Source organism: Heterocephalus glaber, unplaced genomic scaffold (genome assembly GCF_053883595.1).
Source record: "Heterocephalus glaber isolate CG9 unplaced genomic scaffold, H.glaber_assembly_v1.0 deba00001004, whole genome shotgun sequence".
In the NCBI taxonomy this organism is placed as follows: Eukaryota; Metazoa; Chordata; class Mammalia; order Rodentia; family Bathyergidae; genus Heterocephalus; species Heterocephalus glaber.
Genome location: NW_028258179.1, coordinates 4,193,415 through 4,208,178, shown reverse-complemented (window position 1 = coordinate 4,208,178; position 14,764 = coordinate 4,193,415). Strand labels below are relative to the sequence as shown.

The following is a 14,764-nucleotide window of genomic DNA, read 5'->3' as shown; positions in this document are numbered from 1 at the left end:
TGGACACTGGTGTTTCTCCAAAATTTTATTTTAATTTAAATTACAGGGCCAGCCAGATATTCTGATAAATTCACTTTTCCTCAGGAGGAAGGAAATGCTTTCATAAACAATTGTTTACATCTTCACTTTTTTTTCCCCAAGGGTTAAAAAAAATCACATTAAGTAACTTCCTTCAGTAAAATTAAACCTTTGCAACACAGAAACCACGTCCAAATAGTTTTGGTAATATGAAAATATTAAATCATAACTTCAAATGCAAGTTTCAAATTTGAGTATTTTCATATTGCTTTAAAAACAAAAACCCAGAAAATCTAACTACCTTCAGCTTGCACTGCGCTGGTGACACACGAATGTTCACTCTGACACACGGCACCGTCTTCCATGCGAGAGGCTCTAGCGCTACCACGGAGCTGCCCAAGCAGAAGCCGCTCCGTGCAAGGTTCTGAGAACCGGCTCGGCAAAGGACCATCTCTCGGCTCCGTGTAATCACTGCTCTCATGCTGCGGCTGACACACAGCACGAGGCCATGATAACCGCACGTCCCAGGGCGAGTCTGCCTTCCTGACAGCTGAGGGATTTTCTCTTTGAGGCGACCAAATGCTTTCCCTACTTCCGGTAGAGAACATGAATTATTTCACTTAGATATTTGTAAAGACAGCCTCAGAAAAACCAATTACTGAGGACTGCCCCTTAAATTACACAGGATAAAATACATCTGTATTTTCTGGAGAGGTTTTCCTAATTGGTGTTCCTTGAAGATCTTAAAAGCTGCTGGAGCATCAATTGGAAGGCTCATTTTACTGGCCAATAAATAATTCAATTAGTAAGACAGGCTAGCAAAGAATAATGATATAAATTTTTAAATCAGCTACAGCCATGCTGAATTCAAACTGGCAAACTCTGATTCAGAAACTGTTACTTGTGATCTTCGTATAGCTAAGATGAACAGATACCATTCTAATGACACAGTCTAGAAGACATTGTTCTGCCGTGGTCACAGGAACAAAAAAGTGGTGCAAAATCAGGTACTTTATAAATACTGATAATTTGCAGCATTACGGAACAGGACATTAAAAAAAATAAATCTCCCCATAGGACACCTATGACTAGGAACTCTTTCTAAGAGAAGCCAAAGTTTTAATTACTCAGTTCACAACTACTGTACTGGATTACGCACTCCAGGAAGGAAAAGGTGCGTCAGAGGCCCGACCCCGGAGCATCGGGGTCAGTCTAGCGTAACCCGCATCGCCCACCCATCTGGCAAACCTGTGGCTCGGTTTACATGAGGAAGGCCAATGTTACGCAGGAGAGTGGCACGGACTGAGTTTCCGGTCCATGGTGCCGCCTACTAAGGGCACCCATTAGGTGACTGAATACAAAGGATTGGTTTACTTTTTCTTTTAATGCTGTGATCCTTAAATGTTAAATCAGCATTTTCATGTGATCTGAAGTATTTCAATTACATATGAGCATTCATTTTTTTTTGTTGCAAAAACTCAGTATTAGGTAATAGTTACATACTACTACAATAACATTCCTCTGCTGTACAAATTAAACCTTTTAAAAGAAATGAGCATCCTAAGAATTATATACAAAAGAAACCTGTAAGCAGTGTTGAAATGAAATGCCAGGTGTCTTTGCTAGCTCTACTGTTTTAAAATACCTTCAAAAAGTAAAATTAACAAATACCCTTCAACATATCCAGGTTTACAAGTCTCAAGAAAATCAAATGTCAAAAAGTTCTAAAGCCATGAAAAGCATATATACATTTTCCTTATGACCTTATTAAGCTTCACACCTTTGAAAAGTTGCTAAGTTTCAGTATCAATTTATTCACACATCAACTTCCTATCCACCCCCAAAGCTCGCATCTCAGACAGCGCTCCCCCCTGGCGTCCAGCACAGCTCTGCGCACACGCTCTTCCCCTGGAGGCAGCGAAGGATCTGACGAAGGAGCCAGGTGCGCACACCACACAGCGCAGGTCTTCACCAGAGGAGCGAGGCACACAGGTCTAAGCCGACCCTACCCACGTCCTCTTCCCCGCACGCGCTCCCCTTCCAGTCCTTCACAAGCCCCCCATGGTCAGACTCCCCAGCAAGCAGAGTCTCTGAATTCTGAAACAACACAAAGACCAAGAGGAAGCCCACGTGTGCTCTAGTGTGCAAGCGGCAGCAGCTACGTTCTCCAACCTGGACTGAAAAACAAAATGGTAAAATGAAAAACCGTTCACTTAACAGCAGATTAGCAGTAATGTTCCTCATGAATTGAAAAGAGTGCCTGATGCTGAATAGCTAACAGCAAATGCTGAATTTGGATTTAGTATTTTAGATGTTTATTGGAAATTAGGCTTCTTGCTGCGCTGGTCTCTTCAAATCCCTGATCTGTTTGACTAAGTAGGTCTTCTCGTCGTTGAACTGCTCGTCCTCGGTCCTGTCGTTCTGGAACTTGCTGAGGAACTCGATGAGCTTGGCCTGGTTCTTGAGGAGGATGTCGAGGATGGGCTGCGTCTTGTTGGGGTTGGCCACAAACACCTGCGTAGAGAGAGCCACCCGTTAACAGAGGAGAACCCGGTGCCCCACAGGGTCAGGGGACAGCAGGGAAGCCAGGGTAGTTTCAGCTTTAGAAGCGCCTATTTTATACAATATGGAGAAAAACTAGAATGTCTTAACACAAAGAGGACTGCCGGCTCATTCTGCCAGTCTTGAAATACAGTGGTCAGTACTAAATATAGACTGATTTCAGAGTAACGTGGGAGGAAATAATTTCCAGCCACAGCAAGCCTGACTGGATTATAAGAATAAAAGTGCCATGGACAGCATTAAGAAAGACTTTTTACTCAGTGATGAACAATGCTCTGTGCCGAAGATCACTGACACTCTCTACACACTTGCTCCCAATCCAAGCAGTACGCCTGTCTGTTTCCAAGTCCGTCTTTGTTTAAGTGCTGTACCACACAAATACGAAAGGTGACTGAACAATCTGTACTCTACCTTGAATACGTGAAAGGCTTCAAACTGGATGTTGCGGCTTTTGTCCCGCAGAAGGTTCATCATTAATTTCAGGTTCTCAGGTTTACTGATGTATTTTGTCATAATTGTGAAGTTGTGTCTATCTAACAGTAATTCACCAAGAAGCTGAGAAGATATTTAAACAATTAATCTTACATTGCTATTAAGATTTAAAGCAAACCCAAAGTTTAAAAATCAGTGTTAAACATAGCAGCCCCTTGCCGCTCCCTGCAGCTCCTGGCCCAGCCCGGGGTGCGCTGTGTCAGGTGGTGGCCCTGGGTTGGAGACTGTCCAAGCCCACTCCTTAACTGTGCGCTGTGGAAACCCATGAAGAAACTACCTGAGAAAACATGCAAGGGAAGTTATTGGCAATTCCTGTTAACTAGCTTCAGCGTCATTTAAAAAATTTCATTTGTTTTAAATTGTACTTAGCTGGACTTTCAGGGATGAAGGGTTTCGTAGCCACAATTTTCCATACCCTGACCCCTCCACACACCAAAGGTTCTTTTTTTGAGCAGGGTCTTGCTCTGTAGTTCAGCTATCCCTGAGCTCACTATGTAGCCTAGGCTGCCCTCAAACTCAGTTGCAATCCTCCTGCCTCAGCCTCCCCAGTGCTGGGATTATGGCTGTGCACCACCACACCAGCCAAAGGTATCATTTTAACATCTGACTGGGAAAGGCCTATAAAGCTAGGACTCTCCTGTTCTTTAAGCACAGTCTCCACAGATAATCCACATCGCCACTCCTGGTATCACTAAGTTGAAATCCTCTGCCTACTTCAGGGCTGAATGACTTATGTAGAGCTGATTATATCACAGAAACAAACATCGGTAAAATAATGCCAATACAGCTGCCCAAAAGAGTACAAATCATACTTCATCTATGAAGTACCACTGCTCCACATGTTTGTGACATACTCCATGTGGCCTCCCACACTGAATTCACCGCAGGAATGAAAGGTCTGCTTTGTCTCCATTACTAACGGTTTATGAACAGCAGCCCCAAGCTTCCTTTTTATGCTGGTAATTCCGAATGGCAAAAGGGTCTTTTTCTCCCTCCTTATCCAAGCTGTCGAAGGGTCCAAAATTCCTTCAGAGGTTTATTATTTGTCAGTAAATCTCCTCTTCCCAGTGAAGAGGCACTGGCCCTGGGAGCTACTATCCTAGGGTCTCCTGTCTGGCCTTAGGCTCCTCCAAGCTGTGCAGGTTATGTGACCTGGGCAGAGCCGGAGATTATGTGACCTGGGAAGACATGGGGGACTTGCATCCCATCACACTGATCATGCAGAGGAGCAGCAGCTCCAGCAGCTGCCATACTTCCTCATGAACTCTGCAGAAGGAAGTGCCATCCTTAGCAGCCATCAGAGTAACAGACGATGGTCTAATCACAATACTGGAGACTGGGACGAGGGCTAAGGTGAGGATTCTCTGCACCAGGCTAAGAGGGTGCTGGGAGGGTGGCCTTTGTCACGGCAATGAACAGAGCGCTGGGCCTGCCCGGACTATTTCGGTAGTGCTGTGTTCCCAAGCTGGGGCCGTCACTGCTCCCTGACTGCAGCAGTTACAGCCTTAAGGGAAAACAAGGAAGCAGCTGGTCAGATGTAAGGGTTCCAACTGGTATCTGCAGGGCAGAGGGCATTCTTATCAAAGGACACAAAGCATGATAGATGCTCCCTCCTAATGTCCTTTTTGTATCTTTCCACAGATACGGTCTTCAGGTGAGATTTCCCTTCAGGTGAGATTTTCCTTCCATGGCTGGAAGGGGAAGAAAAAAATGGAGTCTTTATCAATATGAATTCAGAGACCTCTGAGGGTAGAACTCAGGGGAGAGCTGAATTTAAAATGGACCCGACAAAACATTCCAATGAAATCACACCCCAATCCTTTGTGACTCTGTCTACACTGTAGTTCTTGTCAGGACCACTTACTGACAGGATGGGGGGTTGCACTATTAACCACTATAGGAATTTTCTGGAGCAGGGGGCAGCAGACTTTCTGTAAGTGGCAAAGAGTAAATGTTTCAGGTTCTGTAGGCCACACAATGTCTGGGACAGCGATTCAGATCTGCTGCCATGGCCTGAATAGCCCTAACTATGTATGTGGGCATAGTCTGTGCCCCTTCAAACCTTTACTTACAAAAACAGGGAGCTGGCTGGGTGTGGCGCATGGATTTGGGCCATTATTTGCCAACCTGTCGTAGAGTCTACATCTTGAGTTGAACATTTTAAGGTTTCCGCTGGCACTGTCTACATCCTGCTCTGATACAAAGCAGCCGGAACTATGGATGGGTCACAGCTTCAGGCCTCGCCTACTGTCCCTTCCCCCGAGGAAGCCTGTGCTGTGCAGGCAGCAGCCAGAGCACACGACTCCTAGATGGCCTTTGTTTAGTTGGCATGACCCTAAATTTTATTTAAAAAAAAAAAAATTTTTTTTTGGTACTGGGGATCGAACTCAGGATTTTGTGCTTTTGAGGCAGGCGCAGTGCCACTGAGCTAAATTCCTGGCCTGTCATGACCCTAAATTTTAAAGACAGGCTTCAAAATCTACACTGTGAAGTCCTCTTCAAATTTCGGTACATTGTCTTTTGGTGTCTCTGCTTACAAGATGGGCAGGTGCCACACACGAACCACTGCTTAACTGCCATGCTTTTCTGCAAAAATCCCGACCATGGGCAAATATATTTTCCTCCAATATTCTACAACTCATATCCACATGTCTTCCTTTCCCCAAATCCAAACTTCAGACACAGGGTGAAGAGATAAATGACGTGAAATAGAGAATCTGTCCGAACTGGGTATGGTGGTCCACACTTAATAATCTCAGATTTTGGTAGGCTGAGGCAGGAGGACTGAGTTTGAGCCAGCCCAGGTTACACAGATTCAAGGCCCTGTTTAAAACCAATCAAAAAAGAATCTGTCATACCTTCAGTGACTGCCTCTTTGTCACATAATTTTCTGAATGAAGGAGCTTCTCGTATTCACTGAAAAACTAAAAGACAAGAAAACGTATCAGGGTTATTTGAGAACAAAGACTGGTAGATGACGTTATAAAGTTCGAGGGCAGAGTCCCACCACCACCAAGGCCAGCAGTCACCTCTACTCTGTGCTGCCACAGACTCCCACAGCTTCCTGATGCCCTGGAGGCCCTGGGGTGACCAGGCCATCAATTCCTCCTGGGACCCATCCATCCCCTACAGCTTCCAGTCAGGCCCCCACCACCAATTCCACATGCACAGAATAGCACCCTGCCCTGATGATTCCCCACAGATGAGTCAGCCTTCATTTATTCTTATTTTTTATGAATGAGAACTCAATTTGTCCAAAGTCAACCACAAAGAGAAAAGTTAGCTGTTCTTTCTCATATTTAATGGAGTGAAATTGAGGATTGCACGGTATGAAATAGGAAGCGCCAGAGAAGGCGAGATTTAGGCTCTACCTTGGAGAAACGAGAGGGAGAAAAGCTCTCCCTGGGGTACACAGGGACCAGCACAGCCTGAGGGCAGACCTGGGAGTGTCCAGTGCTCTGATCGGAGAGCTAAAGAGCCTGAGACCTTCACAGCAGCTGGAATGCTGAGGGTGAGCAGGAGCTCTCGGGGCTGGGCCCGGGGCTGGGCAGAGCAAGAGCTGAGTTAGCATTCAGGAAGCCTGGCTCCATCTCAGCACTTGGGATCCAAAAGAAGGCAGGCAGGGAATGAACTGATGGGCAGAGGGGTCCTTTAAGCACTTGGTGGACAAGGCCATTATATTTTCCTATTTAGCTATGGACAGGTTTCAAACGGTCTAAACATTTGCAGAACTAGCGTAACTCTGTTGCTTCCCTGACTTTTCACTGGTTGTGATACGTGACAGGCGCCAGGGCTGTGGTGGCCAATCCATGACACGCATGTTGTTTTTCTTTTAAGAGGAAAGATGATAATGAGTGAGGTATTTTTTCTAAATTAAAACCTCAGTATTTGGGCTTAATTGCAGTGCTGGCACTTTGCGATAAGTAAGTGGGTTCTGGATTACGGTTTGGGCCCTCGTCCCTAAAATCTTTGCCATCATTGTGCTAGAGGATGCCTGCTTTATCACCTGTCCCCATGTGTACCTTTGCTTTCAGATGGGGCCTCACCAGCTATTCACCTGGTTTACAGCAGGGGTTGGCAAAGGGAGGCCCATGGGCCCAAACCAGCCTGTTAGTTTCTATGTTTTTGTACACAGAATTTTACTGAACCCAGGCACGCTCGTTCGTTTAGTGTGAATTAATTCATGTATGTATTTACGGATGGTTTACAGCAGCTTTTGCAGTACCACAGACAGGACAGTGGACAGGCTGCACGGCCCAAAAAGTCTCAAATATTTATGATCTGGCCCTGTTGGCTCAAGGCTAACGCAGACCCGCCCAAGCCCTTCTATTCTGCTTGCTTTGAGGCAGAGCTAGGGCAGCCATCTAACCTACATGCTGGCAAGGTAGACTGCTCTTCTCAGGAAAAGCCTGGTGACCCACTTTCCTCTCAAATCATCATCAAACTGATGATCAAAACAGCTGGATCTGCCTTTGAATTAGTGACACAAAGTGCGTACACCCCATCTTCATGGAAGAAAATGCAAGTTAAGATTTCCTGCTGGTTGGTTTTCTCTTTTTTTAAGCTGCTGTGGTACAGGAAAGCACTGTGGGTGTTAGGGGATCCCTCTAGCTCTGGCAGAAAGCAGAGCCTGTGCGCAGCGGAAGAGAACATGCAATGCTGCAGCCCAGGGGTGGTTTCACTGGCAGGCAGGAGCGCCGGGTCCTCAGGGCACGCAGATTCATTTACAGGCCTCTGGGGTCCACCATCACCAGGGATGCCCGACTGACTCAGAGCTCCAGAGACTTACTGACGGACTAAGCCAGTGCCCTGGGCTTACAGCAAGGGAGAACTTCTAGGTCCCCCTGTGGCAACTGCTGGCCATAGCTGCAAAGCAGGTAGCAGTGAAGCACGGGACGGAGTTGGGGTTCTGCACCACCCCCCTCAGCGCTGTTCTCATGCCCTCAGCCGTGGCTGGCCCCCTGCTATCCGGACGCAGCCACTGGTGGAAAAGGAAGGAAAAGTTTAAAAGTCAGGTAATAATCCTCCTTTTACATTTGCTGTACTATCACTCAGCAGCAAGTACCCACTTTCATCTTCTAATGTAAGAAAAGACGCAAAGAGCAGTGGGTTAATCAAAAAGACCAAGTTCTGCTTCTGACCAAGTAACTTTCTCTACTGGTTCAGCAGAGGAGCAGCAGCAACATTTATAAATGTTATATTATATATACAGAATAAATATTCTGGCGCAATATTTCATATACTTACTCTATCATAATGCTGTTCCAAAAATTCTGCACTGAGCAACTTATGTCTTGTAAGCAAATCCTAGAAAGAGAAAAAACAATTTAAGTTGTTCATTGAAGTTCAAGAAAAAATTCTAAAACATTTAATTGCATTTTATTGGTTAAAAATTTGTTAAACATTACCATACAAGTACTTAACATTTGTGCATGGATTATAGTAAACATGCTGATTCTATGTAAAAGTAAATAAAATTAATAATTTGAAATCACAAATTAAATGATTATTAGACATGGCTCCATAATTCTTAAAAGGAAACAGTGAAAAATAAAGAGGACATGGAAATATAAACTATAACAAAGGGAGTAAGGCAGTAAAATAAAAGTAAACAGTTGTCATAAAATGTCAAATAAAATTCTGAGCCCATTTAGTGGTCCTAGGAGAGAAAGAGGAAATTTCTTTTATTAGAAAAAGCGCTGGGAGGCCAGGGATTTAGCTTAGTGGTTCTGCTGCCTGCCTTGCAAGTGCAAGGACCCAAGTTTGATCCCCAGTACCAAAAAAAAAAAAAAAAAAAAAAGAAAAAGCGCTGGGGCTGGGGATTTAGCTCAGTGGCGCAGCACCTGCCTGGCAAGTATGAGGCCCTGGGTTCGATTCCTGGTACCAAAAAAGAAAAGTGAAAAAAAGGGACCCCCCCCCACCCCCCAAAAACCAAAAAGCGCTGAAGGTTGTTCTACTCTCTTCCTCCCAAATTCACTTACATTCAGTGTCAAATCTAATGCAATCTTTTTTTCAGATGTGGAATTTTTTTAAAGCTCTATCATTTTATAAATATCACCTCTTAAGGAAGCAGAATAATACTGCAAAAATGTGGACTTAATTCGTGTGACCTATAGTCTGCCTCTGCACTGCTACTCTAACAGTTTACGCCTCTCCCCAAGAAGCAACTCAAGGACCATCGGAAATAATCTACCACGTGCTAGGAAAAATGCTGGGTGCTGGGGCCTCAAAGACAAAAAAACACCACCTGTGCCTTAGGAGCCTGGAAGTTCGCTATGGACTAGCCTTGGTCTCAGCAGGTGGGAGAAAGCGGGCGAGCAAAGCAGATGGCCTAGCTGGTATTTAGCAAGTCAGTGAGTGAAGTTCTTTCAGTACCACCCACTAGACAGGTGAGTGCCGGCAATCCCGTCTGTCTCAACCAACTCGCCTGGCTTCTCTCCCTGTTCAGGACGAAGGCTGCCAGGTTACAATGGTTGCTGCTTCTAAGGTTGGTGCAGGGCCCTCCTGGCCTGAGAACCCTAAGAAGCGTCCCACAGCGATGTGTGTGAATGCTATAGCTCCAGTTCCTGTAGTGACCCGCAAGGTCTCAAGGGTTGAGGGGAGCTCTTCTGTGACGCCCGCCAGGAGCACCTGTCACCCTCTGAGCTGAGACCCGCTTTGTCTAGGGTGGTGCCCCTTATGTATGTTCTGTCACAATCTGCACAGCGACACCACCAAGGGAGAGGCGACCTGAGACACTGGCACTCGAGTGAGCCTGGGTATAGTCTCAGGAATGGACAGGGACAAAACACTCGCTCTCTCCAGCCAAGGGCCTCAAGGTGTAACCACGCTAGGCAACAGTCTTAGTTTTACTGACAGTTTCTAGTAAAGTGACTGTTCCCTTTGAAGGTTGTATGTAAAGCAGGAGCAAGAGGCTCATAGTTGGGCCACACACAAAAGGGGGACCTCCAACATCTCCCCATCTGTCTCTTATCACCTAGGAATGAAGTCTCAATGGCCTTTCGGTAGAGGGATTAAAAGGGGCACTGTGAGAACGGCTGGTGCAGGAGTTGCGGCCAATGCACACCAGGACAAAAGCCCTTTGCTAAGAAGGCTTCCAGAGTCAATACTTCAGTTTCATCCTGTTCTATCCTCGCCTTTCTGAATTTTTAAGAATTTTAGGATCCATTCTTTCCACTCTCTTTCCCTTATGGCTGCACCTACACATTAGGAAAGTATGCCTTGTCATTAGTAAAAATGTTAGCAGGGCCAGGTGAGACAAAGCCCAGTATAGACATGCTCGAAAATTCTCTCCAGAGTGATGACAACTCATTTGCCAACACAGATGCATACAACACTCAGTGGGTTGTGAACCACTGTGCTGAATCTCCACCCATCTCCTTTCTACTCTTTCTAGAGAATGGGTTTGTAGAATTACTCAGTACCTAGCATGCCCTCACTGTCCTGAGTCACCTGACAGACTTGTACACTGCATGCAGACTGTGGAGGGACGAGAACTCTCACGTACGTGCATTATTACATCTTACAGATGTGGAGGTGCAGGGTAAATCCCCAGCAGGTCTGAGACAGGCACGACTGTGCCCCTGAGCCCCGGACCTACTGGCATCTATGAGATCAGCACGACTGCACTTGCTCTTAGTGAATCCATGCTGGGTACATGTTTCCTTTCCAAAATGCTCAGAAATCATCTCTTTAGAAATACTTTCTAGAACCTTACACAGCTTCAAGCTCCAACAGCCTCTCTGGGGGTATCTCTTTTCTTTTATTCTGGAAAACTGGAAATATATTTGTTCGCCTTTTAATGCCCTCCCCCCATCTCAATTCCTCAAAACAAAACAAGGAAAACCACTAACAAATATTTGGCCATCTGGTTTTATTATTTCTGTGTCTATTACTCAAGCTACGAGCCTTGGACACATCTGGAGCAGTTTAACTTCCTTTCAGACTGAGCATCTGTTGCGGGGATTCCACATGCAGGGTGGTGGACAGATACTTGTGTTTCAAACTGTTGTGCATAGAGCGCACTCTCTGAGGGGAGCGCTCTTGTGCATTCTCAAAGGAGAGGACGACAGAGCTACTGTCTTTTTGCACTAGAAAGCTGTCGCCCGCAAGCAACGGCAGCAGAGGCTTCTCCTTCCCTCTGTCAGCATTGCTGCGGAGCTGCCAGCTGCCCCTACCCTAGCCGGAGTCTTCCGCAGGGAGGTGTGGGCGTGTGTGTGTGTGTGGGGGGGGGCAGGACAGCAGGTCTGAGCCTCTCTCCTACATACTGTCTTGGCCAGCGGCCCCGCTTTGTTTCCTGGAGAGGCCTGTGTTCAGGAGCCTGCTGAGCTCTCCCTGACTGTGCGATCAGGAGCACCTGAAACAGATGCCAGGCCAGTTCTGTGACCCTCTTTGCTAGCGCTCACCCTTAGGATCCTAAGTTTGAAGTTTCCCTTCTCCAACTGGAGACCGCCTACCTGGCTCTGCCTAATGTGTCCCTCTCTGGATACCAAGACCTGACATGACTTTGTTACTCACAGGGATTCCATCACCACCATTTTCTCCGTGGTACGAGTTCACGGAAAGAAGCAACCTTAATTGGGATGAAGTCATCAGCCAGGCCAGTCAGGACTCTGTCAGAGGCCACATTTCCAGTGTGCAGCCAGCACCTCTCTCCCACCTTGGAGCCGGTTTGGCCATCTGTGCCAGGAGCCTGTCCTCCACATGGTCAGGGGTCTGGCTGAGTCTCCCACACCACTGCCTCTCCTCAATCCTCTTCTCTCACCCTCATGCGCCCAGTGCTGCCACTCCTGGGATCCTGGCTGTCCTTCCACAAAGAGGACCTTCTCCTTGACACAAGGTGTCACTGTACTTCCTTCATGCCAGGCTGCTGCTTCTGAATGGGGCACTCCCTTCCATCAGTGCATGCTACTCATGAGTCCTAGCCCACCACTGGGGTGACACCTAAGACATCACAGTGACCACTCTAGGTTATAATCTCAAATTCACTTTGTCTTGCTCTGTACACTCACACACTAAGGACTTACCTACAGCTTCTGATACTTTATTTCACAGTTTTTTTTTGTTTTTTTTTTTTTGTACCGGGGATTGAATTCAGGACCTTGCGCTTTCGAGGCAGGCCCCGGAACCACTGAATTCTTCCACAGTTTTAAGAAAATCTCTGGGCACCTTTCTCACTATGACCTTGTGAAATGCCAATGACCAGTCCCCCCGCCTTCCTCCTACCTTGAGGGTGTTCACGCACTCTCAGGTACACATTTCACCCAGAGCCCAAGGTGCGTGCCTATTATCTCATGGGCTCCTTATAATCACAGCTGAGCCCTCATAAGGAAAGAGCATTTCTCATCGTAATAGTGTTCACGTTCTGGGCAAGGTAGTCTAAATGTAAGTGTACTAAATACTGGTTATACTAAAATACTTCTAAGGCTTTTATTGGTGGAAAAAACAAATACAAGGTAATTGCTTTATTTAAACAGCATTGAACCTTGCAGCTCACATTAAAATCTATAGGTTATACAGTGATATCACATCCCATGTGTATTTAATTCACAGAAATCCACAATAAAGGAAGTAAGATGGAGGAGAGGAGGAGGGAAATAATAATTGGAATAGTGCAGGTGATTCGGTCCCCTCCCTGAATTGAATGTGCTTTGGTGTGAAAGAGCACCAGAAAGAGGAATCCACGGTTCCTTTGGGCCTATCAACAGAGTGGCTGTCCCTGCCTGAATGTGGCTCTGATCTGCAGTGATATGCACAGGAACACGGCCCTGCACAGAAGCAGCTGCTTCCTCTGGTGCTAACCAAACAACTGCTCCAGAATGGCCCAGCACAGGAGAAAGCCTGGTTGTCAGATGTATTGTGTATCTGTGTACTGCACTTAATAGGTAATTTAACTGAAATAATTTTAACCACACTTCGACTTTTGCCTTTTTTTTTTTTGGTACTGGGGATCAAACTCAGGAACTTGCACTTCTGAGGCAGGAGTGCTGCCACTGAGCTAAATCCCCAGCCTTAACTTTTGCTTTTTTAATAGACTTTAGAACCTAACTTTTTCATTCCTTTAAATCTAGTCTTACTGCAAATATCTAAAATCACACCAACACATATAAAGTATATCTTCTCTCTTCCCACTAGAGGGCAGCTGTGTGCAGATCAAGAGGGCAGAGATTGGGGAAAAAGAGCACACCTGCTGATCTTGCACGTGTACTTAGTTTTTATGTTACCTTGAATGTGGCAAATGCATCTGAAGCTATGTCAAATGTTGACATTTCGACATATCTGAAGAAATCATAAAACTGTTCCGACCACAAAATGATTTTTGCCAGAGGTTCGTGTCTGATGCATTCTCTTAACATTATTCCACAATTTAGAGCTATTTCTGGAGATTCATACCTGTAAGTACAAAACACACACAAAAAGCCAGACTTGATTTCTTAGAACTTCAACAGTGAACATTTCAAAGTCCGAGAACTGGAAGTTTCAGACATGGGCCCTAAACTAAGTGACAACAGCAGGTTACAAAAGGAGTTTCTCTCAGAGTACAGGCTGGGCCCGGGGGAGCTTGCTCAAGAGCTCACACACACCGGCTGGTGACACTGCCTTCAATCAAGGAAAAACAGTCCCAAGAGTGACTGTGTGAACAGAAGTTCAGTGTTTAAGCTTTAACAAGATCTAGAAGCTTGTATTTAGGGTCACACCATTCCATTTGGGCTTAGCATCTACCTATGATGCTCTCAATATCTGGAAGAACCAAAAGCTGAATCAAAAAACAGTAGAAAGGGCTGGGGATTTAGCTCAGTGGTTCTGTCACTTGCCTTGCGAGTGAAAGGACCTGAGTTCGATCCCTGGTACCAAAACAAAACAAAAAAAACCAGTAGAAAACAAAATACCTTCAAATTCAGAAATTCACAGTATTGAAATAGGTCTATCAAATATATAGTATTTATACTTTCTTTCAATTCAACACTCAAAGCAGGGCTTTAAGACTTTCAGCAACATGCAACACTGTGAAGTGGAAAGCCTAGCCCTGCAGACCTCACAAAGTGCCTCCCTCCATCACAGAAAGCCACGAGGCCACGAGGCACGCAGGGAGGGCCCCAGCTCCAGTGCCTTGACAGCAGCTCTCCAAGCACAGCTCCTCTCACCTCAGCTGGCTCTCACTTCTCCCTTCCCTGCAACTGTAAAGAAATCCCGTCAGCCGACCAGGGAGCCTCTTGCTTCCCACATGCATCACACTCTCTCTCACTGGACCACTTGGCCACGCAGCTTTTTCAAGCTGCACTTGTTGGCTTAATTTCTTTCCCGTTCACATGCTCCTTTGGTTTCTTGCAGTCCAGTTCCACCTCCCAACACTCTAGTGAAACAATTAATTGGCCAGCAAAGACTCCCTCTTGATGAAAACAAGCGATGTATTCTGATAACAAAGGTCCTTCTACTTAGTGTTCTGACAGTGCTGATCTTTGTATATTTCTCTTTTTTTAGTTTTTATTTTGCAATGCAGCTATTAATTCTCTTTCATCTTTGTTTTTTTCTTTTTTTTGGTACCAGGAATCGAACTTGGGACCTGGTGCTTGCGAGGCAGGAGGCGGCACCACTGAGCTAAATTCCCGGCCCTGTATATTTCTCTTAAGAACAGGCAAGAGAAATTCTCCCAGCTCTTTTTCTATTCATCTGACAGTTCCTATTTGTTGCC

At 45.7% G+C, this 14,764-nt stretch overlaps 1 protein-coding gene across 2 annotated transcripts in view; it reads right to left on the bottom strand.

Moving 5' to 3' along the window:
- Nucleotides 1-10: 10 nt before the first annotated feature.
- The window catches only part of Cab39 (calcium binding protein 39), an 87,457-nt gene continuing 72,703 nt past the window's right edge, over nucleotides 11-14,764 (bottom strand). For both annotated transcript variants that reach the window (XM_004868038.4, XM_087209384.1), the window contains exons 5-9: nucleotides 13,296-13,464; nucleotides 8,320-8,379; nucleotides 5,931-5,996; nucleotides 2,992-3,135; nucleotides 11-2,532 (exon numbers count right to left, since the gene is read on the bottom strand). In XM_004868038.4, the coding sequence (XP_004868095.1) occupies nucleotides 2,344-2,532; nucleotides 2,992-3,135; nucleotides 5,931-5,996; nucleotides 8,320-8,379; nucleotides 13,296-13,464 (628 nt within the window). In that variant the 3' untranslated portion in view covers nucleotides 11-2,343. The remainder of the gene's footprint in view (nucleotides 2,533-2,991; nucleotides 3,136-5,930; nucleotides 5,997-8,319; nucleotides 8,380-13,295; nucleotides 13,465-14,764) is intronic.